The sequence below is a fragment of the Schistocerca gregaria genome, chromosome 4 (assembly GCF_023897955.1).
Source record: "Schistocerca gregaria isolate iqSchGreg1 chromosome 4, iqSchGreg1.2, whole genome shotgun sequence".
NCBI classification, from domain to species: Eukaryota; Metazoa; Arthropoda; class Insecta; order Orthoptera; family Acrididae; genus Schistocerca; species Schistocerca gregaria.
The window spans coordinates 562,086,154-562,107,559 of NC_064923.1; the positions used below are offsets into that span (position 1 = coordinate 562,086,154).

At 43.4% G+C, this 21,406-nt stretch overlaps 1 protein-coding gene across 1 annotated transcript in view; it reads right to left on the reverse strand.

Annotated features, from left to right (window-relative positions):
- The window catches only part of LOC126267953 (phytanoyl-CoA dioxygenase domain-containing protein 1 homolog), a 64,791-nt gene extending 44,180 nt beyond the window's left edge, over positions 1–20,611 (reverse strand). Inside the window, exon 1 of the mRNA XM_049973287.1 lies at positions 20,493–20,611. Within this exon, the coding sequence (XP_049829244.1) occupies positions 20,493–20,516 (24 nt within the window). The 5' untranslated portion in view covers positions 20,517–20,611. The remainder of the gene's footprint in view (positions 1–20,492) is intronic.
- Positions 20,612–21,406: the final 795 nt, after the last annotated feature.

Below are 21,406 nucleotides of genomic sequence, written 5' to 3' on the forward strand. Positions count from 1 at the left end.
GTCAATCTATGCAATAAACCACCAGGGCCGCAACTGAAGTGTTTCCGTTAATGCAACCAGTTTCGGTCTGTGTTATTCCATCTTGGCGTAAACACAACACAATCTGCATACCAAGTATGATCCGTGCGCCACTCCATGGTAGCTCCACAACATATTTTAGGAAACAGACTTTTCAGCTTATAAGAGGAAAGGCGGAAAGACACACACTCCCGCTTCTCTTCACTCTAGTACCTCATCGTCCGTAACTTGAATGCAAAAACTGCTGGTGCTATTATTTTACGTCATGTTTCATGAATTTTTGCGCAGAGGGGCCTCTGGGCTGTAGAAATTAGTAAAATTTATACATCCTTTAAAAGTTCAGTTCAATGAAATGACTTATCAATATGAAAGATCATTCCGTTACAGTAGTAATGTTGACTATGAAATAACATGAAACATCAATTTTAAGAATTTCCGTGAACTATTCAATGAGCTAGGAGGAGTTGTCCAATAGAAAGTACTTTAATTGATTCTTAAAACGCCAACTCATTTATCCTCATGGCATTTAAGATGCTCTTGCACAATGTTGACTACATGTACACCGATGTGACACTTTTCTGTACAAATGTTAACCGCTTAAAGTAATTGTAGATGTTTCAGAACCTAGTGTCACATTCATGCCTGTCACTATTTTCTCAGAAAAAGATTCCGCCTCGTAGATGAGTTGTCAGCGGGGCTCACTGACAAGTAGGGGTCCGAGTTCGATTCCCGGCCGGATGGAAGATTTTATCAGCTCGGGTACTGGCTGTTGTGTTATCATCATCAATTTATCATCATCGACACGACAAGTCAAAGGACTTGCACTAGGCGGCAGAACAACCCCAGATGGCGTCTCCAGTCAAAAATTACATACGATCATTTCAAAGCTTTCAAAATGTGATGCTATAGAAGACTGCTGAAGGTTAGATGGGTAGATCAGGTAACTAATGAGGAGGTACTGAAAAGAATTGTGGAGAAGAGTAATTTATGGCACAACTTGACTAGAAGAAGGGATCGATTGGTTGGACATATTCTGAGGCAGCAAGGGATCACCGATTTACTATTGCAGGGAAGCGTGGAGGCTAAAAATCGTGGAGGGAGACCAATAAATCAATACACTAAGTAGATTCAGAAGGATGTAGGTTGCAGTAGTTACTCGAAGATGAAGAAGCTTGGACAGGTTAGAGTAGCATTAAGAGCTGATCAAACCAGTCTCTGCACTGCAGACAACAACAACAACAACAACGAGAGAAGAGAAATAACGGAAATGACAAGAGGATACCGTATATATACACTGACTGAGAAAAAATAAATTGATACACGTGGTCAGATGTCAATGTAACTTTGTATACGTTCACACCATCGACGGGTATGTGCATAATTAGAGGTGCAGTTCCCTGTGCCTGGTAGAAATGCCGCCAGAATGGATTGGTATGTGTTGTTACCAGGCCTTTCGTGATTAGTGTTGTTACCAGGCCTGGTAAGATACATAAGGGGCGCGAACAAAGTCAGATCTTGAGCGATCACTGAGGGATACTGAGATTCCATATGTGACACAGCGTTATCAGCACCTTGCAGTCTTTGAAAGGGGCGTCATTGTGAATGTCCATGTGACCAGCTGTGCAGTATCCAGATCTGTGGGGCATTCGGATGTGACAAGTGATCTGATGCTGGACTTTCTTTCTTTCTTTTTCTTCGGCTCTATAGCCCTTGAAGTGCCTTGTCCTGCATCACAATATTTTGCCATTCTATCTGATCCATGGCTTTCCGTCTCCATCTTCTGACACCCAGCTTTTTCATGTCTTCTTCAACTCCATCCACCCATCTCTTTCTGGGGCGTCTCTTCCGCCGTCTGCCTGAATCCTTGCCATCAAAGATCCTCTTACATGCCCTGTCTTCTTCCATTCTGTCCACGTGCCCTGCCCACAGCAGTCTTCTTATTTTAATGGTAGTGATAATGTCAGGTTCTTTATAAAGTTCTGGATTCGTGCGAATGCACCATCCTTCTTGATCATATATTGGGCCATATGTTTTACGTAGCACCTTTATCTCCTAAATACTGAAGATCCTTTCCTCATTTACAGTTATGGTCCACGTTTCGGCACCATACATAACTGGTCTTATAATTGTTTTGTAAATTTGGATTTTGGATTTTCGTGATAGCAGCGAACTCCTAAGCATGGGTAATGCGGCAAAGTAGCATCTGTTACGTGCTGCTATTCTGGCTTTCACCTCACTGCCAATGTCATTTGTCTCGGTGACAGTCGACCCAAGGTACTTGAAGCCTCTCACCTTTTCAAACTCCCTGTCGGCTATCCTGAGATTTGGTAGGTTTTGTTGGTTAGTCATTGACATATACTTGGTCTTTTCGATATTGACTATCAGACCAAGTTCCCTTGCACCTTTCTCCAGTTGTTGATAGGCCTCGCCTAGCACATCAGTGTTTAGTGCGAGTAATGCCACATCGTCGGCGTAGGCTAGGTACTGCAATGCACGATTAAATAAGGTTCCTCCTTTATTTAACTCTATCTGACTCATGACTTTTTCTAGGCAAAGGTTGAATAGCAATGAGGCTCTTCTTCACTTCCACTTCTCTGGAGATTTCTCCTTGTATTTTTACTTTTCAGTTGGTTTCGCTGAGGGTCATCATAGAAAGATTAATGAGCTTCTTAGGTATTTCAGTCTCTTCCATTACATTCCGCGATGCCACTCTTGAGATGCTATTGTAGTCTTGCTTAAAGTCGATATAAAGCTGGTGTGTGTTAATTTGATGTTTGTAACATTTTTCAAGTATCATGAGCAATGCAAATATCTGGTCAGTTGTTAACCTCTTTCTTCTGAAGCCAGTCTGATGCTGGACTGCGTGGGAGTATTCGTCGTCAAAGTTCGGTCGACCATATGTGCACCTGACATCCAAGAACAAGTAATGGATTCCTTGCGACATTCTGTGTCAGGGACTTGTAACAGCCAGACTGAGGAATAACCGTCTAATGTGTAGGCTGTCGTTAATACTATAGCACAAACTGCTGCGTTTAGAGCGGTATCGTGGCCGAGAAACATGAACGTCTGATGAATGGTGTCACATTGTGTTCAGCAACGAGTCGCACTTCTGTATCGCCACGGATGGCCAACGTCAGCGAATATGGAGGCGACCTGAGGAGACGTCCCATTCTTTCAACGTGTTGAAGAGACTCAGTGGTGATAGTCGTGGCGTCGTGATGTGGGAACCACCAGGTATGACTTCAAGCCACGGTTGATGTGACTGAAATAACTCTGATGGCAGAACGGTAAGTCACGCACATGCTGAGTCCCTAGTGTGTTACTGCTAAAGCGACAGCATCGTGATGCCACTTTTGAATAATACAGTGCTCGTACCAACATGGCACATGTCTTAATGAAGTACCTGCGTGATGCTGAGGTACTTCCGTGGCCACCAATATCCCCAGAATTGCCTCCGGACAGCGCGTTGTAGCCGCGAGGTCTGCAGCGCTTTGCCACGGTTCGCGCGGCTCCGCCCGTCGGAGGTTCGAGTCCTCCCTTGGGCATACGTGTGTGTGTTGTCCTTAGCGTAAGTTAGTTTAAGTTAGATCAAGTAAAGTGTAAGCCTAGGGACCGATGACCTCAGCAGTTTGGTCCCATAGGAACTTACCACCACATTACCTGCGATAGAACACATTTGTGACCAGTATTCAGGTTATCAAGGACCAGTTACAACAGTTGTAGGCCAGCTTGTTTCAGGAGAGGAGACAACGGCTTTACGACACCCTTTTCCAAACGATTCAGTGCATTCATCCACGCCAGAGCGGGTGCAGCGCCGTACTGATAAGTGGGCTTATACTCCCAAATTCTTTTTAAATTTGACTTAAAATTGTAATTACTAAAATAACACAACATACCATCTCACAACGAAGCTGCAATACGTTCTCTCCTTCCCTTTTTTGCCAGGCAGTGCATATATTCCAGAATGAGATTTTCACTCTGCAGCGGAGTGTGTGCTGATATGAAACTTCCTGCCATATTAAAACTTTGTGACGGACCGAGACTCGAACTCGGGACCTTTGCCTTTCGCGGGAAAGTGCTCTACCGACTGAACTCCACAAGCACCAAGCACGACCCACGACCCGCCTTCACAGCCTCAATTCTGCGCGTACCTCGTCTCCCACCTTCCAAGAGCATTTGCCCGCGATAGGCAAAGGTCCCGAGTTCGAGTGTCGGTCCGGCACACAGTTTTAATCTGCCAGGAAGTTTCATTGCACATATTAGACGTCAAAATCCAAAGCTTTTTGGACAGGTCTCTGCAGCTAATCCGTCATTACTTCTTACAGCATGTTTCTGTATTCTGTAGATACTATCTGCATAACTTGTTAGTAAATCTACATATGCAGAATGAAATAGCTTCTTCATTTTTTAAATCGTCTATATTTTGCACCAGTCATGAGTGCGTAAAATGCACTATGACAGAATTCAGGGGATAGATCTTAATATCTTATTGGATCTCCTTTTGTCCAGTGTACTGCAGCAGTTCGAAATCTCATGGACTCAACAAGTCGTTGGAAGTCCCCTGCAGATACATTGAGCCATACTGACTCTAGAGCGGTCCGTAATTGCGAAAGTGTTGCCGGTGCAGGAGTCTGTGCACAAACTGACCTGTCGGTGATCTTCTGTAAATGTTCGGCGGGATTCTTGTCGTGGGGTCTGGGTGATCAGATCATTCGCCCGAATGTTCTTCAAGCCATCGCGAACAATTGTGACTCAGTGACATGACGCAAGGCTTTCCTTAAAAAATCCATTGTTGTTTGGGGAACATGAAGTGCTTGAATGGTTGCAGATGTTCTCTAAGAAGCCAAAAATAAACATTTCCAGTCAGTGAATAACTCAGTTTGACCATAGTACCCAGTCCAGTCCACACAAAGACAGCACACCATTATGGAGCCACCACGAGCGCCCTGTTGACAAATGGTTCAAATGGCTCTGAGCACTATGGGACTTAACTTCTGAGGTCATGTCCCCTAGAACTTAGAACTACTTAAACCTAACTAACCTAAGGGTATCACACACATCCATGCCCGAGGCAGGATTCGAACCTGCGACCGTAACGGCCACGCAGTTCCAGACTGTAGCACCTAGAACCGCACGGACGCCACGGCCGGCCCTTGTTGACAACTGAGGTCCATGGTTTCGTTCGGACCGCGCCACCATTAGCTCTCACCAACTGAAATAGGAACTCAACTGACCAGCCCACGGTTTTCCAGTAGTCTAGGATCCAACCGATATGGCCACGAGTCCATAACATGCGCTGCCGGCGATGTCGCGTCACTCGTATCTGTCTTACTGCTGCCATAGCTCATTAACGCCAAATTTCGCCGCTCTGCTCTAACGGACATGTTCGTCGTACATGTCGTATTGATTTCTGCTGTTATTACACGCAGTGTTTCTTGTCTGTTAACTCTAGGCAAACGCTGCTGCTCTCGGTCGTTAAGTGAAGGCCTTTGGCCGCTGCGTTGTCTGTTGCGAGAGGTAATGAGTGAAATTTGGTATTATAGGCACACTCTTGACACTGAGGATCTCGGAACAATTCGCTAACGATTTCCGAAATGGACTGTCCCATGCGTCTATCTCTATCTGCAATTCGGTGTTCAAAGTCTGATAGTAACCGTCGCTCGGCCATATTCTCGTCATAAACCTTTTCACATGAATCACCTGAGTACAAGTGACAGCTCCGCAATGTACTGCCCTTTATGCCTAGATTACGCGATACTACAGCCATCTTAATAAGAGCATATCGCTGTCCATGGCTTTCGCCATCTCAGGCATGAACTAAAATGCTTTATTAATTTTTCAGCAGTGGATTTTCTAATTACTTTATTGCGATTGCAAACAGACCACGATCTTAACAGTTTTTACACTTTGTATTCCAATGTTTGAGAAGACTGTTTTTTATAGCTTGTGGAGTTTTATGACAATTAGAGAATCGCATGTACTGAGTTATTTAGAATTGTAACGATGAACCTATCGCCGCCAACATTACAATTATGTTTTTAGATATTTCGCAAGTTACCCTTTCAGTAAGAGGACTGGTCTGTCATCATCAATAAAGCGTTTCCGAGTTTGTGATCGCGTCGCCATGTTGTTTCGGACTTGACTGCAAGTGACCTTGCTCTGGGTGTTGTATTTACTACAGTAATATGACAAAGTGTTCACATAACAGAACCGTTTTATTAAAGGGGGCTGGTACTACTTCTTTTTTTCAGTACTTGTATCGTCTGCAGAAAGGGGAAAATTTTCAAATGGAGATCATTAGTGTACATCAGAAACATAAGACTTAAAGTAGAACCATGAAGTTCACCACGTCTGATTGCTTCAAATTTTGAATGACTGTTGCTCTATGATCGGTACGGAACCCTCTGCTTTCTGTGAGGCAGATTAGATAAATATTTTGAATCTGTTATGCCTTCTGTTTCACAATATTTTAACTTTTGCGTGATGATATTATTTCAATGCTGCACAATTTTATTGACAGTTACTTCCGAATGATTACATTTTGCCATTTTTAGCATCTGAAAACAGTCGATGTTACCGCTTCATTCTACCAACACACGAGATGTTCCTGTCAGTGCGTATGTTGAAGATGATCAGTGAAAGACCCAACCAACTAATCAACTAGCCACCAGACGTCTTGAAAAGCCCGTGGGGCGTCAGCCTCGTTTCCCCGAGGCAGAATGTAGCGTATTTATAGCAACTTTCGCAATATGCTCCCCGCTTATTCCGTCCAATATTACAGTCCGCCTGCCGAAGCAGGTGGAAAGAACTATCCGGCCCGAAGATAACGGCCTAACAGAGTAGGAATAACATGGTGTACGTTATGCGAGTGTGCAAGAACATATAGCTACTTGGCTGCATAAAGTTTTGCGTGTAGTTTTAGCAGTGTGTGAAAGTATGGAAAAGTCAGCTACGGTGCTTACTGTATTTCCGTTGTAACTGCTTAAAAATTCCTTTAAACCACCGACGCAGTTCTGCTTATTTGAGAAGACAATGTCATACGGAAAATTCCAAACAGCAATTTCATTGGCGACAGCCAGAAACCGCGAATTACACCAATCCGTAGATCTGTGTTGTTTTCATTGCGCACTGCCGTCAGTGTTCTTTCAATTTCCAATGATGCACCACTTCCTCGGCGTTCAGTGCACTGTATAATACAGGGTGATTATAATTAAAGTTTCAAAACGCCGTCAGAACGCTGGTCAGAATGACGTCAAATAGCAACGGAATATTATCAGAGAAGGGGGAAAACGTATGGCAGAAGAAAAAAAATAGTTTGAAAATTGATCAATAGATGGCGTTGCATGTCAGAATACGTAAATGAAAACACCTGTCATGCGCACGAGCTATTGAAGTTGGTATAAACACGCCGGGTACACGGCCTTTTCTCCTTTGGCGTCTGCGACGTTCGCCATGACTGTCTCAATGTAGAATCGCGCTCTTCTTGTAAAGCTGTATACAAAAATGGCGACTACGCATACGCCGCTCTGCAGAAGTTCTGGACACTGAAAGGTTTGAAAAATGGGCGTTGGTACGATGGCTGTTGTGAGTTTGGAGAAAATGATTCGGAAATTCGAAAACACGAGTTCTTTTGGTGTGCAACCTGGTAGAGGAAAGAAACGAATTGATTCGTCGTCCATGGAAGCAGTGGCCACAGCAATGCAGGAGAAGACGAGTGGTGGTGTGCAAACGTGTAGAGCACGGAGAATTGGACGAACATTGGAAATACCCGTGAGCAAGGTGCGTAAAATCCTACGAAACATCCTTCTTTGCTATCCATTCAAAAATTACCATTTACACGAGTTGCTTCCTGTTGACCTGCCAACAAGAGAGACCTTTGCTTTAGAATTCCTCGCTCGCCCGGAAGTGGACAATGATTGGCCGTGGAAGATTTTGTCGACAGACGAAGCCCACTTCCATCTGACAGGATATGTCAATACACAGAATTGTCCAATATGGACAACGGAAAATACACAGGCAAATCAACCAGTACCACTTCATCCTGAAAAGGTCACTGTGTGGTGCGGGTTTGGTTCAAATGGCTCTGAGCACTATGGGACTTAACATCTGTGGTCATCAGTCCCCTAGAACTTAGAACTACTTAAACCTAACTAACCTAAGGACATCACACACATCCATTCGAACCTGCGACCGTAGCAGTCGCGCGGTTCCGGACTGAGCGCCTAGAACCGCTAGACCACCGCGGCGGTGCGGGTTTACGGCATCATTTATCATAGGGCCATACTTTTTAGAAGAGACAGGTGCTTCCTGTCCTGCTACCTGTACGGTCACTGGTAAGCGCTATGAATGTCTTTTGCGCAACCACGTCATTCCAGCTCTCCAACAGTGTGGATGGGACCATTTTTGGGCAAGATGGCGCACCTCCGCACGTTGTAAATCCAGTTAAACAGCTGCAGAAGTGCCATTTCGGGAATTCTAGAATTATCAGCCGCCATTCCCCTACAGCCTGGCCGTATCGATCACCTGATCTTAATCCGTGTGACTTCTGACTGAGGGGCTATCTGAAAGATGCTGTGTCCAGTGTTTCGATTGCAAACTTAGCTGCGCTAAAGGCATGCATTGCGCGACACATTCTGAACGTGACCCCGGGAACACTTTGATCAGTTGTGGAACATGCTATTCCACGATTTCAACTTGTTGCAGAAAACGGTGGACAGCATATTGAACGTGTTTTGCGTCAGTCACACGGAAATTAATAATCCGATTTGATTTTAACTGATGCTTTTTTGCGGTTTTTGGTCTCAGGACAACTAAAAACCGATTTTTCCCATCCGATGTGATATGACCTTGCCGTGGTGGATAGGCTTCCGTAACTAAAAGTATCACATTTGTACACTCATGCACACTGAATAGTACAGTGTGTTTAACGTCAAACGTACACCTTAGGCATTGTTGTATGATTCATTTGTCATTTGTAGTCGACCACTATTAAATTATGATACTTATAGCACCATCTATTGCTACATTTTGTAACTATTTAATTTTCTTCTGTCATTCAAACTCTTCTCCGATAATATCCCGTTGCAATTTGACGTCATTCTGACCAGCGGTATTATTTCTTCAGCGGTTTGAAAATTTAACTTTAGTTATAATCACCCTGTTTATCTACAGTATAATGCAGCAAACACGAAACAGACACAGAAATAACGATGTGGCCCAGCGGTTCTAGGCGCTTCAGTCTGGAACCGCGCGACCGCTACGGTCGCAGGTTCGAATCCTGCCTCGGGCATGGATGTGTGTGAGGTCCATAGGGTAGTTAGGTTTAAGTAGTTCTAAGTTCTAGGGGACTGATGACCTCAGATGTTACATCCCATAGTGCTCAGAGCCATTTGAACCATTTTGTGGTATTTATCTCCTGTAAGTTTTGCACAGCAGTGTATAAATTTCTAAATTTTTCAGCTAATTTGCGAAGAACAGAGTATCGTGGGAACTGAGAATCTCAAAAATAGCTAGAAACTTTTAAAAGTTACAAACTTGAATTAAAACAGTTTCGTTCCTGAGGATTAGCCCATGTGAACTGGTTTGCGACCTGACTGGCTGTAGAAAACATTCCAGCCAAGACGCTCATTCACTGGTTGACAAAATTTTTTCTCTTTAATTCTTTTTAATTTATTATATATGTTTTTTAGTTCTCTGTTCCATTTTCGTCTGTCAGCTCGCCACTGGCGTCAACTAGAAAGGTTCTCACCAGCCTACTCCAAACGCAATCTTCAGGCCAATAATGCCATACGATCATTCTATTTCATTCCGTAGTCATCTCAAATTCACAGTGACAAGGTTTCCGTCATTTCTCTAAATTTCGTAAGGCAATCGGTGGAGCCGTTCCTTTTTTAAACTAAACGGCCGCTTTCATTTTACAATTCGTAATTGCGTTTAGCCTCGTCGTCTAAAAGAAGTTAAACCCTGATCTTGCTTTTCCTTTCTTCCTCCGACACGTGATTCAGTTCGACAACAAACGAACCTATAAAACTTTCCTGACAGACATAGTAAAGTCAAAAACAGTGTCCCAACAGATAAAATCCTACGTTCAGAAAAAAAAACACTCCATTAGGATTACCAAGGCAGCGGTGAAGAGGAAAGGTGAGAAAAGAATCAGTCTTGCATTTTACAGGAACATCTAAAGGTTCCCAAATTCGAATGAAATCAGTCGTAGATAAAAGCGTAATCTAGACTATTTTGTTCATTAAATAATAAAAGAAACCCCTTGATTTCGTCTTGTGATAAAATGCCACCTTTCTGTAATTCAGTGAAAATGAAGTCCAGATATCTTATAGGAACATAACAAAATTTGAAACTTGCTGGCAGATTACAGCTAACTGCCAGAACACGAGTCGAGCCCGGCACATATTTTTACCGTAGTGCTAGGAAGTTTCACAACGGCGCACCCTCCATCCCAGCCCGAAAGGTTCGTCGTGGAATGCGAACGAGTACAGCAGCACTAGGAATTAATTATCTGTGCAGGTTAAATTTGTGTCAGGTATAACTGGTGGTAGCACAGTAAAGTAAGTTCAGAGTAATATGAATACATAACTGAAATAAATCGCTGTTTTTTGAACGACTCTGAACTCCAGTAAGTTCACTTCGTAATGGCATTGAACCAAAGAGGTACTTAATTTGTACATGAGATATTACTCGTCAGGTTGCGTCAGTCAAGATGCGTCGGTATTGACTTCTTTTGTTGACTTGGTGGGCTTGACACTAACGTAAGTGAAAAATGTACATTTTCAACGCACAAAATGAACTTCATGTAGGGAAACCGTGAAAGAAACAATATATATGTGCTGCAATTAGGGCTGCAGTTTTCTGGTAAATGATCGGATGGATTTCATTTTGTTGAATTGCAGTCTATTGTAAGTAAGTTGTGACTTGCCCGCCCGGTTGGCCGTGCGGTCTAACGCACGGCTTTCCAGGCGGGAAGGAGCGGCTGGTCTCCGGCAAGAATCCGCCCGGCGGTTTTGTGTCGAGGTCCGGTGAGCCGGCCAGTCTGTGGATGGTTTGTAGGCGGTTTTCCTTCTGCCTCGGCAAATGCGGTCTGGTTCCCCTTATTCCGCCTCAGCTACTCTATGTCGTCGATTGCTGCGCAAACAAGTTCTCCACGTACGCGTACCCCACCATTACTCTACCATGCAAACATAGGGGTTAACATGTTTCAAATGGCTCTGAGCACTATGCGACTTAACTTCTGAGGTCATCAGTCGCCTAGAACTTAGAACTAATTAAACCTAACTAACCTAAGGACATCACACACGACCATGCCCGAGGCAGGATTCAAACCTGCGACCGTAGCGGTCGCTCGGCTCCAGACTGCAGCGCCTAGAACCGCACGGCCACACCGGCCGGCCATAGGGGTTACACTCGGTGTGGGGAGGCGGAGGGGTGAAGTGGACTGCGGTAGTCGTCGTAGGGTTGTGGACCACTGCGGCTGCGGCGGAGACTAAGCCTCTCCGTCGTTTCAAGGTCCCTAGTTAACATACAATACAATACAAGTTGTGGCTTAAGTTTTCTCTCTGAGAGAATGACAGCTGAGCAACTGATACTGATACGCGGTGTCATGGTTGTCCTGGTTGCAGCAACATTAAGGTAAGTAACAGCCTCTATGTCTCACAGCAACTACTCGTGTATGCGTCTGGGCACAGACAATAGTATTAGCGTTTAGTGAGTGTTTTGCTTGAAGTCTTTGTTCTACTAGTTTACAACGTTGGCAGCACGTAAACCCTTGATAATTTTTGTGGTATGAGTGTTATTCCCTTGTGGTATGAGTGTTATTCCCTGCCTAAGGTTTCGTCTCCAGATGTTTGAGATACCATATCCTATAAAGACTAAGCCAGTTATTTGAGTTTGAATATAGTTCTCCTTCTGAACAAGACTCGGAATGCCCAACGATACCGACCGACCGCCGTGTCATCCTCAGATGACAGGCGCCACTTGAGGTGGATGTAGAGTGGTAGGTGGTCAGCACACCACTCTACCGGTCGTTGTTAGTGTTCGATACCGGAGCCGCTGTGTCTCAATCAAGTAGCTCCTCAGCTGGCCTCACAAGGGCTGAATGTACCCCGCTTGCCAACAGCACTCGGTAGACCCGGACGATCACCTATCCACTTCGACGATCCCACAAGAACCGCTCTTAATTACGCGGCGAGGTCGTTGGCTTTGAAACTACGATCTAAGTCTTTATAGCGTCTGATGATGTTTCCAGTAGTAGGAGCAAAAACGTTAAGTGCAGGAACATGCCTAGACCATGGCGTAGAGCCCATATAAAAAAATATCACCAAGGATGCACTGTTTTCGGTGTGTGGAGTTATTGTTATCGCTCGCGATCTCATCCATCTCAGACATAAAAGGCGACAAATATGGATCCACCAAGCATCACTATGAGTACAAACCGATCTAAACAAGCGCAATAAATCAGAACACTTTGATTTGTTTCAGTGGAGATGGGAGACAGCTATTATGATTCTCAAAAACCAAACAAAAAAAGCGCTATCCATTTTGCAATCGCGACGAGACATCCAAATCATCGAATATATTTTGCTGGAGTGTAGCTTAGCATCATATCCAGGCAATGCAAAGGACGCCCTGACGCTAATCGAGAGTTCTTTTGACTATTTCTGTTCTATGTTTCATCTATTTGTCGTTAGTACCACAGTTTTACACCTGCTGCTTAATGTGTAATAATATCCTGTGTCCCGCCATAAGCTAAATTAACAGATAATATTAGCAGTTTGTTGAGGAATGGAACCATAGACGTTGATAGTGACATCTGAGCAGTCAACAAGCCTCATTCATTAATTTTCTGACACTCGTAATCCCGCCGTTGTTGTAGACTCACTGCAGCGGGTCAGGGCCTGGAGATTTATCTTGACAGCTCGCGTCCGTCTTCAGGCTATACTTGGCTCGATAAGAAGTGCGTCAGATGATACGACTCGGGAGCGCTTGTATAACTAACACATCGCCTGCTGAACAGTAAGTATCTCATGTGTATTCATTGGGGAAACAGCTTTTCACAGCGTTTCCCGTTAAGGATGACTTTCTGGATAATACATATGGCTGGGAATTAACGCCTGCATCCACATAGATAAAGATAAGAAGTGTAGGTTATGCGAGGAGGAATCTAATGGGATTAAGGTGTACGTGAACTTCAATGACACAGATTGACCAGAAACAAATGTACCATTGAGCGAGTCGTAAGGAGGAATACCAGGAGTGGTTAAGATCTCAGAGTATATAATCGGTTTATCCTAATCAGCAGCACTCTGACATACACGGTATGACGGCGTTGTCAACGTGAAAAAATCATTATGCAGTAATTATGAGAAAATCAGATTGACCTCCACTTAACGTAGTGAATCGCACTCCGCCTTAATTATCTATGAATCCAATGCAGTTTGAAGAAACTTGACTTTTAAAAAATCCAGCTATATACGATTACAGTATGTGCGATACCTAATCATTTCACCTGGACACAAGACTAATACATGACGCAGTAAAGTTTAATCTGTTTGAAAAATCTGACAGCCTACGGTGCACACGTAAAACAGTTTTAGCTTTCAGAATGTACGTCAAGGCTCTGGACCCACAGGTGGGGAAACTAATGGTATTGATGATGGCGATCAGTCAGTCGCTCTGTCCACCTGGACAGGCTACGTGCTGTCACCGATTTCAGCCACTTCTTTCATTTCTCTTCCATAATCATCCAAAACAACACTATACTGCACTCAACAGTTGTCTGCCAGATAAATATACAACTGACATATCACAACTACTTAAACTAACTTACGCTACGAACAACACACACAGACCCATGCCCGAGGGAGCACTCGAATCTCCGGTGGCAGGGGCCGCGCAATCCGTGACATAGCGCCTCTAACCGCGCGGCCACTCCAGATACAACCTTACATGCAGTCCTATCATTTGCTGTCCTCTTCGTCGGCTTGTAATTGTTTTCTAGCCTTATACTACCCACTATCTAGAATCTTTTGCGTCCTCTTCTTCGTCTTCTATTCAATGTTCCTTCCACAGCATCAATCAGTAGAAAACCTCTTCCCATCTAATGTCCTAGCCATTTGTGTATTCTCTTCCAGATTACTTTTAAAATTTCTCTCTCTTTCCAACACCTCATTTCTCCATTTGTCTCCCCATTTTATCCCTTAAATCCTCCTCCAAACGTACATCTCATATACTTCTATTCTTCTTTCTTCCTCTTTCCTCAGTGTCCATGTCATGGCTCCGTATAACGCCACGTTACACTTAAAATACCTCTCCAACCTCTTCCTCAGATCCTTGTTCATGTTCCCACATAGAAATCTCCTCTTATTATCAAATGCTACTTTGGCAACTACTAAATCCATTCTTACCTCCTTACTGCATCTCATGACTTCCGTAATAATGGTTCCCCTATATCTTAAAGCACTAACTTGTTCTATATCTTATTATCCTAGCTTTATAGTTGTTCTTACTTTTCTTGCACTTATCACCATAGATTTTGTCTTTTTCTTATTGATTCTCATTCCGATGATGTGCTAACCTTTTCTTATTCCTTCTTTATCTGGTTCTACACGTGTTCCGTAATACTTTGTAGGCGCTAGCCATCACTAAATATTGAACATGGTGTATCGTTTCTTTATGCTAAATAAATAGAAATTTCAACAGCGGGTACCTCATAGTTGACGTTCGCGTACGTGCGCTGCAAGCCATTAAAATATCAACAACAGGAAGGATAGCACACAATGAAATTTTATTTATTCTGTGTTTACAGTATAGTAGAAAAAACACACAATTAAAATTTTAGGTGTTTTGAATGTGTACAGGTTGCGAAATTTAACACATAGGCTTCCACCTCTGGCAGCAACAATGGCCAGAACCTGTCTGGATAGTGGATCGAACTGAGCTTGGATGACAGGCATAGGTACCTCAATCCGCGCAGTTTTAATTCTGTGCCAGATTTGATCAGTCTTCATGAGCGCCGAGAAGTGGCATGTCAACCGCCCAACAACCCATTACCGGACGATTTCAGTGGGCGAGAGATCTCGAGAACGTGCTGGCGAGGGTAACAATCGAACGTCTTCTATATCGAGCTACGTCAGGATAACACGGGCAAAATGTGGTCTTGCGCTATCTTGTTGAAAGATAACGTCGCAGAGACTTCGAAGCTAGAGCATAGCCACCATCCTTGACAAGTGTAACCCATGCTGTCCTAATTAGGGGCTATGGGAACCAGAAGTTGTATTAGGAACCTAATGGTATCGCAGAGTATTATGCTGGATGCTGAACTCGCATGACGATGATGAATGAAATGGTTCAAATGGCTCTGAGCACTATGGGACTTAGCTGCTGAGGTCATCAGTCCCCTAGAACTTAGAACTACTTAAACCTAACTAGCCTAAGGACATTACACACATCCATGCCTGAGGCAGGATTCGAACCTGCGAACGTAGCGGTCGCGCGGTTCCAGACTGTAGCGCCTAGAACCGCTCGGCCACATCGGCCGGCATGAATGAAATGTGGTAACGTTTTCCTCAGCACCTCCACACATGGATACATCCATCGTGATGATATAGTCAGACTCGTTTGAAAAAATAATTGTGGTACCACCCCAGAGTCGAGTGTTATTTGCCGCACTGCTGTCGGTGTGTCATCTCTGTTGCTTTGTCATGGGGTGTGGCAACAATGTTCGCCATGCTGACTGTTCGTGGTGCCCGAGACGCCATCGTACTGTCAGTGTGGTAACTTTTATCGCTACAAAAAGCCCATTTCGTGACCAGCGGTACGTGACGTGGCTGTAAGATCCTGCACGGGCGTATGTATTCTCGGGTGCTAGTCACGTGGTACCGTTGAACTCTTGCATGGCGTTGAGTTTGGCGAACCTGAATCTATCGATTCCATATTCTACATCCACATGACTACTCAGCAAGGCACATGACGGTACTTTTGGTACAGCCAACTGATCTCCCCTTTCCTGTTTCATCTGCGAATGATGCATGGGAAGAATGATTGTGGGCAAGCATCTGTATTAGCTGTAATTTCTCGAATTTTCTCGTTGTGTTCATTTCGCGAGACATACAGGTATATGGGAGGAAATAATATGTTGTCCGACTCTTCCCGGAAATACTCTCTCGAAATTTGAATAGCAAGCCTATATATGATGCACAACTCATCTCTTGTACCGTTAGCCACTGGAGTACATTAAGCATCTCTGTGGCGTCCTCGCGCCGGCGAAAGGATCCCGTGACGAAACATGCCACTCTTGGTTGGATCTTCTGAATCATTTTTATCAGTCCTACTTGGTAAGGGTCCCAGATTGATGAACAGCACCTTGTAACCCACATCTGTAGCGGATGAGTAACATTTCCTTAAGATTTTTCCTATGAATCTCAGTCTGGCATCTGCTTTTCCGACTATTTAACAGTAGTGGATTCTTTCCTATGCATGCGCCATATGTTACATTTATTTACGTTCAGGGTCAACTGTCAGTTCCTCCACCGTTATAGGCAACTGCATCACCTGCGAACAGCGTTAAAGAGTTTTCGACGCTTCCTACTGGATCATTTATATAAACTGTAAACAGCAATGGTCCACTAACGCTTGCTTGGGTATTACGGAAATTACTGTCACATATGTCGGTTTTGTTCCGTTATGAGCGACGTTTTGAGTTCTATCTGCAAGAAAGTTTTGAATCCAATCGAAAATGTCCAGTATTCAGTAAGCTTGTATATTTTTTCACTAAAGGCAGTGTGGGACGGTGTCAAACGCCTTTCTGAAGGCAAAGAACACGGTATCAACCTGGGCGTCGGCGTCTGAGGCGCTGTGGCTCTTATGGAGGAACACAGCGAGTAGATTTTCGCACGATCTCCGTTTGCGGAATCCACGTTGATTTTTATGGAGGGGATTTTCGTTCTCCAAAAACGTCATAATACATGAGCACAAAACGTTCCATAATTCTACAACAGACTGACGTCAATGATATGGGTCTATCTGTCCTACGACTCTTCTTGAAACTGGGAATGACCTGCGCCTTTTTCCATTCGCTACGTACCCTTCATTGCTCAAACGACCTACGTTGTTCGCGTGACAGTCGTGCAATTCCATCCATCGTGTGAAACAATACTGCGTAACGATAAACCATACTAGATAGGTCAAGACCCTGCCGTTGCCGAAGTGTGACACCTGCTGGCAGTCGTTTCTCCTTTTTGTTCTAAATGTCCCCTCATCAAAGAACAACATTCAAATGAGATTTCTGAATGAGAAACCTGCTGCGTAATCCTTCCTTATATCCAATATGTTGAAGATATTAGTCTACGTGCTTTGTGCGGTTGCGCTGTAATGTAAGCATATAGTGCAGTTTGACGTTTCTTGCATGTCGTCTTCATGCCATCGGTATTGTAATGCACACTAATGTATATCCGTAGAGTGTGTCTTAAGTTGGCGCAAAGCCGAAGCTCGCTGTATCGAAATAGAACACATCGAATGTGGCAGATTAATATCAGAGTGAACAAAAAATGAAATCTGGCAAACTCAAAATAGAGAGAAATGGCTCGGAATTATAGTTTTAAAAGATAGTACCCCGGCTTTTGCCTTAGTGAAACCAGTGAAAACCTAAATCTAAATGAGCAGCAGGCTATATGAATTGTCGCCCTTCGGAACGCGGGTGTAGTGTCTCACCACCTCGTTCTATGTGTGGAGAACGATGGTTTTATTAAAAGTGTATGCGGATACGTATGGAAGTTTTAGTAGCAAATTGTCTGCAGTAATTAATATGAACTGACTGAAGACAAAACTGTGGATAACCTTTCGAGGGATAGTTGTTTATGTTGTTGCTGCAGTTTCTAAACGCACAGTAGGCAGAGTGCAGCTCGCAAAAGTAGGGAATCCGTATGCGAGTCCTGGGAAGGCGTACAGTTTTAACCAGTGGTGAACATTGTACCAAAAGCACAGATCATTAACGTCTAGTAAATTTCAGCTGGATTTGAGGCATCAATAAATATACCAGTTGTTCATACGTAATACTCTAAACAATGAATCAAATTACAAACGCGTGCAGTTACCAAGGTGCAGTAGGGCACAATTGCTTCGGCTGTCGGGAGCAGCGTTCAAATGTTTCGAGCGCCAAGGGAGGAGGCACAATGTGGCTGGCAAATAAAAATCAGCCACAGCGCAGGAAAACCAACCGCAGCGACACTAAGGCTAAAAAGGGACATACGACACTGTTTGACGGCAATATGTATTTTAAAGTCTGTGTTTATCAACGAATATTGAGTGCAGTCGGTAGCCTAATAGTCCTAATGTTTGCAGATGAGATAGTGTGTTAATTTAGAGCTGTGGCTGATTCCGTTTGCCATCACAGGGCACAAGCAACGTAAAAAATGCTAAAGTGCATGAGTTATTTAGATAACAACAAAATCCGATGTAATATATTTCTTACGCTAAATAAAATCTGTTTGTGCATATGTAATGAAAACGGAAAGATAAAACCATTAAGGATGCCACAGTTGTGGTGAAATATGTTTGGATATTAAAGCAAAATAATTATTGTTTACTTGGAAAAGGCGAACCTCTCTTTAATTCATAATTAATACAGTAGAGTGTTTGTACAAATCGCATTTGTAACATGTAGCGCAATGGTAAAGGGATAATACTGTCTTTGGATATGACAAAACCTCATTCTAGAAGGGAAATGCCTAATTTTATACGTTTATTTCCGAGCATTATCTTATGAATGGGTCCGCTAACATATTCCCCTTGGCATGGTTAAAAATGCTACGATATAAGGAATAAATGTTACAAGGGTTCACTGTCGCCCTGAATGGATTCCGACTGAACGCGCTGGAGATGTATCCATTGCAGGGGCATGAGTGAAACTACACACAAGCCAACCGTTTTCACTCCTGCACCTTAGCGTGTCCACTTATAGTCGATGAAGAGGCACAAACGTACTTTGGAAATGCATGAATCGCATTTCAGTTTAAATTTTCTGTAAGGACTAGAAGTAAGGCATTGGTGATATTTTCATTACATACTGAAGGACTGTTTGATACCTTTAAGCAGAATGGCTACATCAAGCTGATGGACATCAATGTTTTGGCGTACGCTCTACATCCTAATGAGGACCCTACCATCACCAGCCCTAGTTTCCAAGATGACAATTCTCTCGTTCACATGGCTGTAAATATGACTGCTTGTCAGAAGGAACAGTCGGGAGCAATCACTTATGAAAACGCAAAGCCAGAAGATTTGAATCGCGCTGAAAGGATTTGGGATTGTCTAGCGCAAGGCGACACATCACACGAATGATATCCATGCATTCTCGCCGTCTATGAGGTGTTGCGGCAGGAACGGTTAGCCGAAGACATTACCAATAAACCAGTTCATATAATGTAGCGTCGTTTAACTAGCCAGTGAGAGTGTCACACGGTATTAGGACACAGACGAGACTTTCTTGGTCTGGTTACACCCATCTGATTTTTCCGATATACTAACAATGAACTGTCGAAACAACGTGACACCTAATACTTATTATTTTATATAGTTTGGGATGTAGTCACAAAATAGCTTTTTCCAGGGATTTACACTGATGTTGCAATAGGCTCGCGTTAAAGATAAAATAGAAAGCGTACGAAGTTAAAATACAGGAGGCTGTCAGTCTACTGATCTGGAATACATGCAGTTCATCATTGGTAACAACTGTTACAAAAAGCTTGTATGACGTGTGCTGGAATATTGCGCCAGGTTTCTGACGCCCAAAATAGTTTAGTGAGGTTACAGAGGAGATTACTATCTCTATCTGTCGTGATGATTATACGAAAATGCTGGTGATATTCTGTCAGTGTTACTGAAAATCAGTTTCAGTATTTCAGCTGATTGTAAATGAGAAATTCAGGAATTACAGATCGGCTGGAGACACGGAAATGATCACACATCCCACGCTCGTTCGTAAAGAGAATGTTGAGAACAAATGGCAGTATCACAAAATGACATTGTGTTGTCTATCGAATATTTCACAGCACGTGTATTTTAAGTGCCCTAATATTAGTTTGCTATTACGTAAGTAATTAATCTATATCTCTTTGCAGGAAGAACTACTAATTTTTTTCTCATTTCCAAATTATTTTTTTGTGGAAACACGCGTCCACATTAAAGCATAATAGTGTTCTGTCAACAGAGGTGCTGGCATCCAACAGAAGCTGAAACGACAAATCCCCGTTGTTCACATAGCGTTATCCAAGAACGTTTATCTTCGAAAATTCACTTTGACGGTCAGAAAGAATGAAATACGATGTGTTCCGTTCGTTAAAACTTAACGACACAGTATAAAATCCAGTTGCTTTGAAATCGGGTCGTTACACACTCAAGGGTGGAAACGAGTACTTAGAAAGCTGAGGTAAGGAGCCACGCGATGCAACAATGAGTTTGGCACCTACCTTGGTCCGTATACTGTCGTGCATTGTGAAGGCTCAAGCAGACGTAACCTGCGGCACCCAATGAGAACCGTCGTGCATCGGCAACTGGCGGGAGTCGGCTCGCTCGCGCTGCCACACAACCTAACGCCGCGCTCTACCCCAGCGCCGCGCCGCGGTGTTTCGGGAAACTCGGGCTCCAGGGGACATTCTCGCAACGCTGACGTCCCGCGGAAGTTGAGAGCGACGATTCATCGACGGTAGGCAAAAAATAGGGCTCTTCGCCGTACTTCCTCCGCATAATTTTTCATCTGGCGAATCACTACTTTATAACTGGCTCGCGGAGCTTACTACCCAGTGCACGTGTCAATATGACAGCTGGGAAGATGCCCTTAATGATGCCCAAACAAAGAAATTCGCAAGTTTTTTACTTTCTCTATTTCGGAATATTATGTGGTAATAATAAATCCCCTGTTCTTTAGACAATCGAATTCTCATGTATAAAACAGATTCCAAGTTCTGATTACCTTACAAATGACTTACTGTGTTAAATATTTGATGTTAAGCAAATAAGTGATAAAGTTTACAAAATATTTGAAATTATTTTTAAGGTTTGTTGGAAGTCGCAAAGTGCTTTCATCATCTAACAGTGCACGAGTATAGTCTGGGTAATTTGCGCTCCGCTTCAATCAAAAGCCAGTTTTTGTCGCTTCTCAGTGTTTTGTGCAAAGTCATGTCTACTGAACTACGTCGTACAATAATATAATGTTGCAAGTGCATTCAGTGGAGTATGTGGATACTTCCTACAAAATTAGTTGCGAATAGTTAGTAGTGAAGAAGTAATATGGGGCGTGTGAGATGAGTAATGAGACTGACCACACTACGAGTGATCTGACAACACTGTACTGGTCTGTTTGTGTAGACTGGAGTGTCCGTTT